This window comes from Balaenoptera acutorostrata, chromosome 2 (assembly GCF_949987535.1).
Source record: "Balaenoptera acutorostrata chromosome 2, mBalAcu1.1, whole genome shotgun sequence".
Classification (NCBI taxonomy): Eukaryota; Metazoa; Chordata; class Mammalia; order Artiodactyla; family Balaenopteridae; genus Balaenoptera; species Balaenoptera acutorostrata.
In genome coordinates, this window is record NC_080065.1 from 44,408,533 (window position 1) to 44,423,832 (window position 15,300).

The window sequence follows — 15,300 nt, forward strand, 5'->3', positions numbered from 1 at the left end:
CCTTGGGCAGAACCTCTACAATTGTAACTATCCTTCTCTTTGTGGGTAGCCCACCATGGGTAGGGGTCTCCCTCTCCCACCTGTCTCATTGTGGTTCCTTCTTTATATCTTTAGTTATAGAAGATCTTTTCCACTAGATTCCGGTTTTTCTCAATAGTTGCTGTGTAAATAATTGTAATTTTGGTGTGTCTGTGAGAGAGGTGAGCTCAGGGTCTTCCCAGTCCACCATTTTGGCCATGTTCCTTCTCATTTTGATGAATTTGTAAGGTTTAAAGAAAAACCTAAGAGGATTCTCATTCTCTAGTTTTTTTTTAAGTTTAATAAATGATTTTATTTGAGATTAAAGATTGCTGAATATCTCTGCAATTTTAAATTTTTTAATTTGACAATACATGTTAGAAAAATCAAATTTAACACAGAAAAACATATTCAAACATTTAACAGTTTTAAAGAAATGATTCAAAATAAGTAATTTTCAGCCAGAGGTTAATGTTAAATCCTGGAAAAAAATTGTTTCTTACAGGGCTGATCCGTTGTCCAACATGGTTCTAACTTTCAGTGCTAAAGACGACGCAATTGCCTTTGCAGAAAAAAATGGTGAGTTTGGTTTGTTTTTGTTTTGCTTTGACAAATAAAATCAAGATATTATTTTACGTTCTTAACCTTAATCAGATTCTATATCCCTAACTGGCATTAAGTTGAATGAAATCGCTCAATGTATCTAATCCAGTGGTTTTTAGATTTTTTTTTTTTTTTTACAACATGAGAACATACCCCTCCAAAAAAAAATCTAAAAGTAAATGCACATGTAACATATAAGTCAAACTGCTCTAAATTTGAAGTAGAGACAGGGAATAAAACTACTTGTCTAATTCCTATCTTGCTTATGAATTCCTCTGCAAAATCATTAACATTAGGTTTTTAAACTCCAATTAAACATCTCATAAGGCAACCTATTCCAGTTTTGACATCTGGTTATTATTTCTTACTTTGAGCCAAAATCTCATGTCTGTTACTTTACCTAATAGCTTTTCAATTATTTGAAAATAGTTATCATTATCATATTTCCTCTAAAATTTCATGCAAGCCTAAATATCTACATTTGCCACTTTTATTGATATGTTGGGCCTAGTACCAAGCATAATCTCATGTCTACAATTATATTAATACAGCCCCAGAGTATATTATACCTCAAAACTACTGTAGCCACCTAAAACTATTGGCCTATGTTGGTCTTGCTTTCAACAAAAATACAGAATGTCTTTTTTTCTCATTTTCTGCTGTTAAGCCATGCAACACAGTAGTGAAAGGAGGCTTTGGAGGCAGACCATTCTGAATTCTAATCCTTATTATGCCACTTGAAGCTACATGATTTTGGATTAATTTCATCATGGACTTAATGATTCTTCGTTGTTGAAATAATGGTACTTACCTTAAGGTGTACTTAGTCCAGTATTTGATACATAATAGACGTTCGTTTGGTAACTATTAGTCCTGTTCCTTACCTCCCTCTCCATCTGTTATTTCTGCTGTTTCTCTCGGATTTTAATGCAGTACTGTGCATTTGTATCTAATGCATTCTGTTGTTCTAGTTGGTCAAATTGAATTTGAATCTAATTTAGCTATCTATTTGAATGACGTACTGTGCATTTAAGTATGTTATTACTATAAGGCAATACATAAGTGTAAAAGATTATTAGCATTATCTAACATTTGATATAAACGTGAAAGCACTGTAAAGATTATTATTATCTGAAATATTTGCTTTTCATCCTAAGTTCATATTATATACCTTATGATTAAGAGTCTAAAGCCAAATTGCCTGGGTTTGAATCCATGTTGGATCACTGTTTGACTCTGTACAGGAGGAAATGGAAGTACAATGGAAATTGTGAGGATTGAATGGGTTAATTAAAGTGCTTAGAACATAGTTAAGTAAGTATGTAATAGTATATCAGTTTATTTTATTAGTAGTAGACTTTTGAAATTAAAAAAAAAAAAGATTTCTTAAGCATAATTCCTTATTAATACTTTCTTGGCAATTTCCAAATTTCTGAATTACATATTTGTTCTCAAAGTGGTTATAGTCTTTAAAATATTATTATGATTTAACATTTACATTGTTCTTTTTTAAATTAAACTGTAATATAGCTTATCAGCAACAGTTCTATTAATGTTTTTCATCTTTGCAGCCTACCGTATTTCATGTCTGACACTTCAAAAATGTCTGTACTGTGAGTTTAATGACAGGAAATCTAATTAAACTCTTATCGCTGACTAGTCTCTGAGTGGGCACAAGGACTGCCTGACTATAGTTGCCATGTGATTTGCAGGTGTGAACTAACCACTGCTGCTGTTAAAATCAAGTGCCTTTCCATTCTGATTTCTACCCCCAACACCAGAATGAAAATTGAGGAACATTATCGAAGTCAATAGACAGTAAAAACTTGAAAAAGTTTAGAGGATATTACCTTATAAAACTGTAAGCCACCAGTGGATCAGGTGAGTTCCCTGGTGGTTGAGTGGTTAGGATTTGGCACTTCCACTGCTGTGGCTCGGGTTCAGTCTCTGGTTGGGGAACTGAGATCCCGCAAGCCATGTGGCACGGCCAAGATAACATAAAAAAAACAAAAACAGAAAAACAGTGGATCAGGAATTCTAACCTACAATGTAACAAGAGTTAGGTACATACTGGAAACAAAGCAACATAACACAAAACCTATATAATGGACACTTGCTATGTGGTGAAATTATTGACTTTCTAAAATATTTTCCTCTACTCAAGAATTTGAAGCCACTTTCATCTCCTGGGGAAGTCCTCAATGATTATTCCTCATTCCTCATTTATTTAACATTTAGCATTATATGTCTTTAAATAGATAAGTCCTGTTTCTACAGCTATCGTGGCAGCAAGTCTAAACAAACACCATTGAAACGGTACAGAATCATGGGGTGGAGGATCTTTTCCAAATTGCCCAGCATGCCCTCTATCTTGATTTTGCTCTCTTGGGTAGGTGCATAGCAGTGGGGGGCATACGAATGGATGCCCACTTCCCCTCCACACCAAACATCATTTTTTTGTAAGCTAGTGCTATTGAAGGTTATGTGAACCAGTGTTCTGGTAGGTTAAGGCAATAAAAAGAAATGGTTCAGAAGCACTAACATGAAAGACTATTGGATTAAGAGGCTAGAAACTAGGATTCTCATTCTGTAATTGTCTGCCCCACAGGAGAGCTTGAGCAAGTCATGTTTCACTATAGCCATTGATAAACATGTTTCTTCATCTTTAAAATAAGTTGGATTGAGTAATGATCAAAAACTATAGACTTAAGGATGTCAAGCCCATGAACCAGCTCATATATATCTTTATTTCTTTACTGTCTAACCCAGTGCCTTATTCATCATATGCTCTAGAAGGAAACATTTGTTTTTGTTGATATAGATAATTCTGTGTTGATAGTAAAATCTGGCAATCCAGTTATGAGCATTAGTTTGCCTTTCAATAATGTCTAGAAATAGGAGGTTATGGTAAAACTACCACACACAGATAATTTGTACACTAAGGGAACTGTTTCGAAAATAATCTACCTTTCATCTCCTCCTTAGTTTTGTAATTTCCCTTACTTTTAAATGGTTTTCTAAAAAAGTCATGACCATCATTTCCCTTGACACAAAAGATTGTACTGTAGAGAATCAGTACAATGAAGAACAAGATTTACAGATTCAGTTGCTTTCTAGAAAACATTTTTAATGCCTATATATCAGACTCAGGTAATGGGTATCATCATAACAAAAGCTGACATTCATAAACACCAAGTCATGAGCTAGTCACTATGCTAAGTGCTTTTCATTCTAATTTAAATTCTCACTACAACTCTATGAAGCAAGAACAGTTATTCCCATTTTACAGTTCAAGGAAGCTAAGGTTTTAGAGATATTATAACATTAACAAGGCCACATACTTATAAGGGGGTAAGTTTTATTTGAACACAGGTATGTTCATTCATGTAGTGTCTATGACCTCTTTTCAGCTATAATAGTAGAATTAAATAGTTGTAATAGAGAGCTTATGGCCCCCAAAGTCTAAAAATATTTTCTACTTGGCCACTTACAGAAAATATTTCCTGACCCCTCGTCTAAACAATTATATGTATTCCCTCAATACTGAGACCCTTTCTTCCCTGACATTTTTATAAATCCAAAATACTCTATTCAGACACTTCAAAAGGCCTGTGCTTAATAGATATACTTCTCAACTGATAAGTTAGTGCTTATATTGTGAAGAACTTGAATTATCACTCAAGTACTAACCTAACTTTATCTTACTATGCCTCAGCTCTTCTTCCTGCCCTTATCCCCAAGCCTGCTTTAGTTTCTTCCTTCTATAACCTCTTCCTCATTCTGTTCCCTTTCTCTCCTTTTTTCCTGCCTGTGAGCTCCAACCTAGTCTTCAAAATACATTTTAAATGTTATCTCCTTCCTGATCCCTTTTCTTATTTCCCTTTCCCACCTCCATCTCCCACCTCCAAATAGATGTGCTCTCTCTTCCTTTTAACTTGCACAATGATTTGTTCCTTTCTTACAGCTCTTATAGTATGGTATTGTATTTTACTTCTTTTGTATTGCATTCAATCATACATATGTTAAGTACCCTGTCGTATGCCAGCAGTGGTGGCTAGGTTCTGGGGACCCTGCTTACTGAATTATAAGCACCTACCAGGGAAAACACCCAGTCTCATTCATCTTCATCTTTTGATGTGCTCGATAAAAATTGGTAAATTCAACAGTATATTTAGTGATGTTATAAATTATGATGTAAATTCAACAGTATATTTAGTGATGTTATAAATTATTCTCCAGATCATGTTTTAAACTTTTCCTTAAGTCACTTAAAATTAATTTGGCTACTTGTTCTATCTTTTAGAAGAACTGTTAATTCCCTCTAACTAGAAACCTGAAGAAACAAAATTATAGTAGAAATTATAGTAGAATGATTAGCAATTTCTTATATTTTAGTGTGTTTGTAAAATGCAACCAATAAACGTTTTTCTGTGAAGTTAATTTGAAGCTTATCCTTAGTTTAAGAGTTAGTACCCTAAAGTATATTCCAGTGTACTTAAGATGATTATTTCATAACTTTAGAGTTATTTCCAAGCTGTATGCTATTTGTTCTAAACTTTTCTTTTTAAAGGATACTGAGACCTAGAGAAGTTAATAAAACAAGATCAGTATCCATCACATAGCTCCCAGCTGATAGGGCCCAAGTTTCTAGGTTCCAAGTGCAGTGTTTCCTGTATGATTCTATGCTGCTGGTAGATCTTAAAAAATCAGTCATCTAGATGTGCACTGTCCAGTATGGTAGGCACACGTGGCTGTGTAGCACTTGAAATGTGTTTAGTTGGAATTGAGGTGTGCTGTTAAGTGTAAAATATACATTGGATTTCAGCGACTTGGTATAAAAAAAGCATTAAATATCTAATTTTTATATTGATTACATATTAAAATGATAATATTTCAGATATGTATTGGGCTAGGAAAAAAAATGACTAAAGGCTTACCTGTTTCTTTTTAGTCATTTTTTAAAATGTTGCTCCTAGATAATTTAAAATCATATTTATGGTTCACATTATGTTTCTGTTGGACAGCACTAATCTAGAATACTTCAAGCTATACAAGACATTCATTATACACATTTCTAAGTATTTCATTAATATATATTCTATGGTGAATATAAAAAAAAACAGGAAAACTTACCCAATTTTGAAAAGTTCACACTTTATTACTTAAGAAATGGAGGGAATTCCCTGGTAGTCCAGTGGTTAGGACTCAGCACTTTCACTGCCGAGGGCCTGGGTTCAATCCCTGGTTGGGGAACTAAGATCCCACAAGTTGCACTGCTTGACCAAAAAATAAAATAAAATTTTTTAAAAATTAAAAGAAATGCAGTTCTGTTCTTCAGACACTCTTACCCAATATCAATCAAGGATAAATGTAAACTCTTACATTACATATAATAGTGAAATAAAATAGCTAAAAGAGACCTATATTACATCATAAAACCCATGTTAATCACCTATTTTCAATTTCTTAATCAAATAAGGCATTGTGTAAGTAAGTCCATCTTTTTACCTAAGAATGCCCTCATCTCTAAGACTAAAAGTTTTCTTCTTCCTGCTATTGATAATTCCGGCAACTACCTCTCTGCTCCTCTTTTTTGCCTAGGTCTCCCTTCTCACCATACCTCACTTCCTGTGGAAGGCTGGTTCTGTGAACTGGGGAGTGGGACAGAAGAAAAGGCTGAATGCTTTCCCATGGCTTCTTTTTCCCCCTGCTTCCCACCTCTTCTCCCTCCCCCAACATACACAAAGTAAATTACAAATACCCCTGTGTCTTTGGGTTTTAACTCCAGAGCCTCATCCTCCTCATCCTAAAGGTCCCCCTGTGAATGCAGCATATATTCCAGAGGAACTCTTCAAAGATGCTTTTTCTTTTTACAAAGAAAGGTTATCTGAGGTTTCCTCTGAAATGTAGATGAACCTTATTTTAGTTCTTTGCGTACAGAAAAGACCCACCTTTCTCACCCGTGTGGCTTTTGTCTTTTCTTGTTTCATGTTGGAGTCAAAGGGTGGGGGAGGAGAAGGAAGCTGCATCCTTGAGAGAGGAGGTAGAAGCTGTGGAAAATTTCCATAGCAAGCTAGGATCTACTACCATTTACATGCTAATGGAACCAGAATGGCTTCCCCCCACCCCACCCCCATTTGATCTGATTTGAAACTTTGTGAGTTTCCTCTGGTATGTCATTTTACCCCCTGTGTTTTTCTCATTGCTGTTAGCTGTAAAAACTCTTTGAAATTCTCAAAATAGAGGAGGGTTTCCTTCAGGAATAGGAGGACAGAGAATAAGCATTGAAACTGCTGTAGTGGTCTCTTGGGGAGGAAAACCCACCTCTGAAGTAATAGAAGTGTGCGAAGCAACTAAGGAAGCAGACAGGTTAGGCCCTGGATTCAGGAAAATAAAGAGATAATTGGAGTTGCAGCCCAGAACGTAGAATTACCCCAGAAGTGGACACCATCAGCAAGGTCTGGATTTCCGCCTAATTTAAACCTTGTAATGAGGGTCTCAACCTCACATCCATATATCTATTATTAAAAAAACAACTTTCAAAAAAATAAAACAAACAAGAAAAGACAACTTTCAAAACAAAAGTAAGAATTATGACTCTCATATAGACATAAAATGCTTGTTAAAGGATTTATTTTACTCTGTAGGGGAGCAGAATTTGCCACCCCAAAATATGTTTCTTTGGCATATTAATTATTTTAAGCTGATTATTTTCTAAGAAACTGCATACTTGGAGGAAAGTAGGAGTTACCCTTTTGTAATAAGCATTTACATTTATAAGGGAAATCTCGATTTCTAAGTGTATCTCCCTGGATGTACCTGAAAGAGGGGGATGACCTTATCTCCCGAAACTCTTATCAGTGGAGAAGGCAATGACTTAAATCTGCATAACAATCTCACCCTTGTTTACTGTTTTTTTCCTGGTGATCTCACAGAATTGACTTTCCTTATCCTCAGTGTTCTCTTTTGTCTTTAGCTGAGGATGGTATTTAAGGTGAGGGCTTTGGCAGTTTTTAATTACTTACTTCTGCTGGGTCTCTCCTATGTATATATGTTATGAAACTTCTGTTTGATTTTCTCCTGTTCATCTATCTCATGTCAATTTAATTCTTAGTCCTTAAATACTGTCTTCAGTTAAAGACAAGAGATATTGTGGGTGGGGAGTGAGTTATGGGAGGTTATCAGGCAAAGTATCATAAACAAGGGTATGGTTGTTATGCAGATTTAAGTTCAAGCCTTCTCCATTGATAAGTTTCTAGAGTTTTAGTCATCCTTTCTCCTCCTGCTACAGAGGAGACACCTTACAAATGGAAATTTCCCTTATAAATGTAAATGTCCCTCAGAAAAGGGCAACTTCTCTGTTTTCAGAGATTTCCTGTGTTTACTCATTCTTAAAAATAACCAGCTCAAGATAATCCTTATTGCCAAAGAGGCATATTTTGGAATGGCATAGTCTACTCCTCTTTACCACATAAGCTTTCTTACGTTTGCTTTGCTGAAAATTTCATAAGGAATCTCAAATTGGATTTTTCAAACCCTTTTAAGACTAGGAAGCCAAGCCAATAACTTGCCACCAGATTTCTCCTGCAGTACCTATTAAATTGGGCAAATTCCTCCCTTCTCAATGTCCCAAAAATATCCTAAGGTTCCTTAATACCTTAGGGAACTTCATAAGCCCTAGTGCCATGGAAGGACTTTGGAAGCATTGGCTCCATAAAGTCAACTTTAGTTCCTTACAAATGTCTGGTCATACCTGAGTAAACGAGCATCATTCTCAAATAATATGTCATTCCAGGTAAGGCCTTGGTTGCATAACCATTGTTTCTGTTAAATTGTAATGAGTTATAGATACCTCAAGAGGAGAGGGAAAGAACTTCCTGATATGTCTAGAAAATAGAACGTTAAAACAATATCAAAAATATTCTCCCCCAAACCATAGAATTATCTCTCATCAATTTTTTCAGTCCTGTATAACTAATTCTTGTTTTGCTGGATCATAAATGTATCTGCTTCTTAACTAGAGTTCTGGAAATTTTGACTGAGTCCACTGATATGGTCTTATAATTGTTTAAGTGATGCCATCAGAAGCCTATACATATTCTTCACAGGGCTTTGAGACAGTCTTTCATTGTTGAAGATAAAGCTCTCTGCCTGTAGCTGTTTGCAGGAACTCTTAGGGGAAGCAGTAGAGTTAAAATTTAACAATCTTTCCATAAATGATTAAAGACTTAAAATGGATGTAGTTAACACTACAGATAAATTTCAAAAGTGAAATATATGATAGGAGTTAATAACAAGAATAATGCAATTTAAAGGCATTCCAAAAAATGTTACAGACAAAATATCTGTACACAATAGGTAAGCCTATTTTCAAAGAAGACAGTGACTGTTCATCTAATTTATGAAAATAGATGAATGTACTCTTTACAGAGAAAAAAATATTAAGACAAAGTAATCCTGAGACATAATATACCATGACTATACCAAACATATAGTAAGAATATGTCAAAAAATATATCAAGTAAAAGAATCCAATAAGTCTAAGGTAGGTCCTAAACATCTGTATATTAATAAAACTCCATAGATATGCGGTATGGATTCCTAGTTGACATATAGTGGCCTAAAGATAAAAGATCTAAACTAAAGAAGTAAAGATGCAACCAAGTTAATGTTTTTAAAATTAACTGAAATTGTGACTGATAACCTATACTGTTTTCTGATATCAGGCAAAGCAGCACCAGAGATCAGATAAATAAAACCTATCATAGACAGTGAGGGTATTGACAAATCTCTATACTTAGCATATAGCATACAATTTGTAAAATACTTATATTTTTTTTTTTTAAAAGGATTTTCTTATTTATTTATTTATTTATTTATTTATTTTTGGCTGTGTTGGGTCTTCGGTTCGTGCGAGGGCTTTCTCCAGTTGCGGCAAGCGGGGGCCACTCTTCATCGCGGTGCGGGGACCGCTCTTCATCGCGGTGCACGGGCCTTTCTCTATCGCAGCCCCTCCCGTCGCGGGGCACAGGCTCCAGACGCGCAGGCTCAGCAATTGTGGCTCACGGGCCCAGCTGCTCCGCGGCATGTGGGATCTTCCCAGACCAGGGCTCGAACCCGTGTCCCCTGCATTAGCAGGCAGATTCTCAACCACTGCGCCACCAGGGAAGCCCTAAAATACTTATATTAATAACATTTTAGCCATACAGATTTAACCTCAGGATGGTTAAGCGTCTCTTCTGACTTGACAGCTCTTCCAATGTAGCTATCAATAGTAACATATCAAATAAATCTAATTGTTTCTAGCACTTCTCTTTTTACAAAGTTGAAAGCACACATCTTTGAGATTCCCCAGAGGGCCTGTGGAAAATCACAAAGATAGTTTTAGGTGCAAAGATACGCTGAATATTTTATTTTACATTTAGGATTTGATTTGTGGGAGGCAAAAATAAAACATTTTCAATAGATTTGAACATTTAGGAAATAGAATCATAGGTGCCTGAGAAACAGTATTTGACTGCTCATGTCAAAGTGACAATTAAACTTATAAACATAGAAGTTAGCATAACTGTGAAGAACCTGAGCTCTTAACATAAGTCATCAAGTACTTAAAGTCAACATAAAGCATATAAAGTTATTCTCTTAAACCACAGAATCTTTGCAATCTGGCAGATTAGACAAAAAGAATAACCCTTCATTTTGTAGGTGAAGGCAATAAACAGTAAACTAATGAAACAAGCCCATCAAAATGGAGCAGACTTTGCAAGGATTTTAACACATATCATAGCTTTTCAGACTTATTTTCCAGACATACTGTAATCTAAGGCAAATAAAATTTACTTTTTCCAAATCTTACATAACTTTATGTACCCATTCAGGTTTTGTCCTTCATGATTCTCTTTCTCATTCTGGAACAGCCATTTTACTTTAGGACCTAACTATTCTCTTTTCCCCTTGGTAAACAAAAACACATCTCATAACCTTGCATACAAAGTTATACCCTTTACCACCATCACTCCCAGTGGAATTTCATTTGTGTATATTAATTCTATCTTTTGATGAAAGTTACTTTGATTTCATAGAGAAAACAGACATAAGTTGAAAACTCTTGCACACCAGCATTTTAGTAGATAAGCAAAGGTCATTAATACACATAACACAACTTTCTACAACTGTGTGCATTCTTTTTTTTTTAACATCTTTATTGGAGTATAATTGCTTTACAGTGTTGTGTTAGTTTCTGCTGTATAACAAAGTGAATCAGCTATATGCATACATATATCCCCATATCCCCTCCCTCTTGCATCTCTCTCCCACCCTCCCTATCCCACCCCTCTAGGTGGTCACAAAGCACCAAGCTGATCTCCCTGTGCTATGTGGCTGCTTCCCACTAGCTATCTATTTTACGTTTGGTAGTGTATATATGTCCATGCCACTCTCTCACTTCATCCCAGCTTACCCTTCCCCCTCCCCGTGTCCTCAAGTCCATTCTCTACGTCTGTGTCTTTATTCCTGTCCTGCCCCTAGGTTCATCAGAACCATTTTTTTTTAAGACTCCACATATATGTGTTAGCATACAGTATTTGTTTTTCTCTTTCTGACTTACTTCACTCTGTATGACAGACTCTAGGTCCATCCACCTCACTACAAATAACTCAATTTCATTTCTTTTTATGGCTGAGTAATATTCCATTGTATATATGTGCCACATCTTCTTTATCCATGCATCTGTTGATGGACACTTAGGTTGCTTCCATATCCTGGCTATTGTAAACAGTGCTGCAGTGAAAACTGTGGTACATGACTCTTTTTGAATTATGGTTTTCTCAGGGTATATGCCCAGTAGTGGGACTGCTGGGTCATATGGTAGTTCTATTTTTAGTTTTTTAAGGAACTTCCATACTGTTCTCCATAGTGGCTGTATCAATTTAAATTCCCACGAACAGTGCAGGAGGGTTCCCTTTTCTCCACACCCTCTCCAGCATTTATTGTTTGTAAATTTTTTCATGGCCATTCTGACTGGTGTGAGGTGATACCTCATTGTAGTTTTGATTTGCATTTCTCTAATGATTAGTGATGTTGAGCATCCTTTCATGTGTTTGTTGCAAGCTTTATATCTTTGGGAAAATGTCTATTTAGGTCTTCTGCCCATTTTTGGATTGGGTTGCTTGTTTTGTTGATATTGAGCTGCATGAGCTGCTTGTGTATTTTGGAGATCAATCCTTTGTCAGTTGCTTCATTTGAAATATTTTCTCCCATTCTGAGGATTGTCTTTTCATCTTGTTTATGGTTTCCTTTGCTGTGCAAAAGCTTTTAAGTTTCATTAGGTCCCAGTTGTTTATTTTTGTTTTTATTTCCATTTCTCTAGGAGGTGGGTCAAAAAGGATCTTGCTGTGATTTATGTCATGGAGTGTTCTGCCTGTTTTTTCCTCTAAGAGTTTTAGAGTGTCTGGCCTTACATTTAGGTCTTTAATCCATTTTGAGTTTATTTTTGTGTATGGTGTTAGAAGTGTTCTAATTTCATTCTTTTACATGTAGCTGTCCAGTTTTCCCAGCACCACTTATTGAAGAGGCTGTGTTTTCTCCATTGTATATTCTTGCCTCCTTTATCAAAGATAAGGTGGCCATATGTGCGTGGGTTTGTCTCTGGGCTTTCTATCCTGTTCCATTGATCTGTATTTCTGTTTTTGTGCCAGTACCATACTGTCTTGATTACTGTAGCTTTGTAGTTTAGTCTGAAGTCCGGGAGCCTGATTCTTCCAGCTCCGTTTTTCTTTCTCAAGATTGCTTTGGCTATTCGGGGTCTTTTGTGTTTCCATACAAATTATGAAATTTTTAGTTCTAGTTCTGTGAAAAATGCCATTGGTAGTTTGATAGGGATTGCACTGAATCTGTAGATTGCTTTAGGTAGTGTAGTCATTTTCACAATATTGATTCTTCCAATCCAAGAATATAGTATACCTTTCCATCCGTTTGTATCATCTTTAATTTCTTTCATCAGTACCATATAGTTTTCTGCATACAGGTCTTTTGTCTCCTTAGGTAGGTTTATTCCTAGGTACTTTATTCTTTTTGTTGTAATGGTAAATGGGAGTGTTTCCTTAATTTCTCTTTCAGATTTTTCATCATTAGTATATAGGAATGCAAGAGATTTCTGTGCATTAATTTTGAATCCTGCTACTTTACCACATTCACTGATTAGGTCTAGTAGTTTTCTGGTAGCATCTTTAGGATTCTCTATGTATAGTATCATGTCATCTGCAAAGAGTGACAGTTTTACTTCTTCTTTTCCGACTTGGATTCTTTTTCTTCTCTGACTGCAGTGACTAAAACTTCCAAAACTATGTTGAATAATAGCGGTGAGAGTGGGCAACCTTGTCTTTTTCCTGATCTTAGTGGAAATGGTTTCAGTTTTTCACCATTGAGAATGATGTTGGCTGTAGGTTTATCATATATGGCCTTTATTATGTCAAAGTAGGTTCCCTGTATGCCTTCTTTCTAGAGAGTTTTTTTTATCATAAATGGGTGTTGAATTTTGTCAAAAGCTTTTTCTCCATCTATTGAGATGATCATATGGTTTTTATACTCAATTTGTTAATATGGTGTATCACATTGATTTGCATGTATTGAAGAATCCTTGCATTCCTGGGATACACCCCACTTGATCATGGTGTATGATCCTTTTAATGTGCTGTCAGATTCTGTCTGCTAGTATTTTGTTGAGCATTTTTGCATCTATGTTTATCAGTGATATTGGCCTGTAGTTTTCTCTCTTTGTGACATCTTTGTCTGGTTTTGGTATCAGGGTGATGGTGGCCTCATAGAATGAGTTTGGGAGTGTTCCTCCCTCTGCTATATTTTGGAAGAGTTTGAGAAGGATAGGTGTTAGCTCTTCTCTAAATGTTTGATAGAATTCGCCTGTGAAGCCATCTGGTCCTGGGCTTTTGTTTGTTGGAAGATTTTTTTTTTTTTAAATATTGCTTTTTAAAATTTTTTAATTTTTTTAATTTTTGGCCGTGTTGGGTCTTTGTTTCTGTGCGAGGGCTTTCTTTAATTGTGGCAAGCGGGGGCCACTCTTCATCGTGGCGTGCAGGCCTCTCACTATCGCGGCCTCTCTTGTTGCGGAGTACAGTCTCCAGACGCGGAGGCTCAGTAGTTGTGGCTCATGGGCCTAGTTGCTCCGCAGCATGTGGGATCTTCCCAGACCAGGGCTCGAACCCATGTCCCCTGCATTGGCAGGCAGATTCTCAACCACTGCGCCACCAGGGAAGCCCTGTTGGAAGATTCTTAATCAGTTTCAATTTCAGTGCTTGTGATTGGTCTGTTTATATTTTCTATTTCTTCCTGGTTCAGTCTCGGAAGATTGTGCTTTTCTAAGAATTTGGCCATTTCTTCCAGATTGTCCATTTTCTTGGCATATAGTTGCTTATTGTAATCTCTAATGATCCTTTGTATTTTTGCAGTGTCAGTTGTTACTTCTTTTTCATTTCTAATTCTGTTGATTTGAGTCTTCTTCCTTTTTTCCTTGATGAGTCTGGCTAATGGTTTATCAATTTTGTTTATCTTCTCAAAGAACCAGCTTTTAGTTTTATTGATCTTTGCTATTGTTTCCTTCATTTCTTTTTCATTTATTTCTGATCTGATCTTTATGATTTCTTTCCTTCTGCTAACTTTGGGGTTTTTTTGTTGTTCTTTCTCTAATTGCTTTAGGTGTAAGTTTAGGTTGTTTGTTTGAGATGTTTCTTGTTTCTTGAGGTAGGATTGTATTGCTATAAACTTCTCTCTTAGAACTGCTTTTGCTGCATCCCATAGGTTTTGGGTTATCGTGTTTTCATTGTCATTTGTTTCTAGATATTTTTTGATTTCCTCTTTGATTTCTTCAGTGATCTCTTGGTTATTTAGTAGTGTGTTGTTTAGCCTCCATGTGTTTGTATTTTTTTACAGTTTTTTTCCTGTAATTGATATCAAGTCTCATAGTGTTGTAGTCAGAAAAGATACTTGTTTTCAAGTTTCCTAAATTTACCAAGGCTTGATTTGTGTCCCAAGCTATGATCTACCCTGGAGAATGTTCCACGAGCACTTGAGAAGAAAGTGTATTCTGTTGTTTTTGGATGGAATGTCCTATAAATATCAGTTAAGTCCATCTTGTTTAATGTGTCATTGAAAGCTTGTGTTTGCTTATTTATTTTCATTTTGGATTATCCGTCCATTGGTGAAAGCGGGGTGTGAAAGTCCCCTACTATTGTGTTACTGTCTATTTCCCCTTTTATGGCTGTTAGCATTTGCCTTATTTATTGAGGTGCTCCTATGTTGGGTGCATAAATATTTACATTTGTTATATCTTCTTTTGGGATTGATCCCTTGATCATTATGTAGTGTCCTTCTTAGCCTCTTGTAATAGTCTTTATTTTAAAGTCTATTTTGTCTGATATGAGAATTGCTACTCCAGCTTTCTTTTGATTTCCATTTTCATGGAATATCTTTTTCCATCCCCTCACTTTCAGTCTGTATGTTTTCCTAGGTCTGAAGTGGGTCTCTTGTAGACAGCATATATACGGGTCTTGTTTTTGTATCCATTCAGCCAGTCTGTGTCTTTTGGTTGGAGCATTTAACCATTTACATTTAAGGTAATTATCCATATGTATGTTCCTATTACCATTTTCGTAATTGTTTTGGGTT

The 15,300-nt window shown here is 35.8% G+C and overlaps 1 protein-coding gene across 3 annotated transcripts in view; it reads left to right on the forward strand.

The window, feature by feature from the left end:
- The window catches only part of NDUFS4 (NADH:ubiquinone oxidoreductase subunit S4), a 124,343-nt gene that overhangs the window by 97,209 nt on the left and 11,834 nt on the right, over positions 1-15,300 (forward strand). For 2 of the 3 annotated variants that reach the window (XM_007195581.3, XM_007195580.2), the window contains exons 4-5: positions 524-597; positions 2,193-2,234. In XM_007195581.3, the coding sequence (XP_007195643.1) occupies positions 524-597; positions 2,193-2,234 (116 nt within the window). The remainder of the gene's footprint in view (positions 1-523; positions 598-2,192; positions 2,235-15,300) is intronic. The other variant, XM_007195579.2, reaches the window with a different exon arrangement.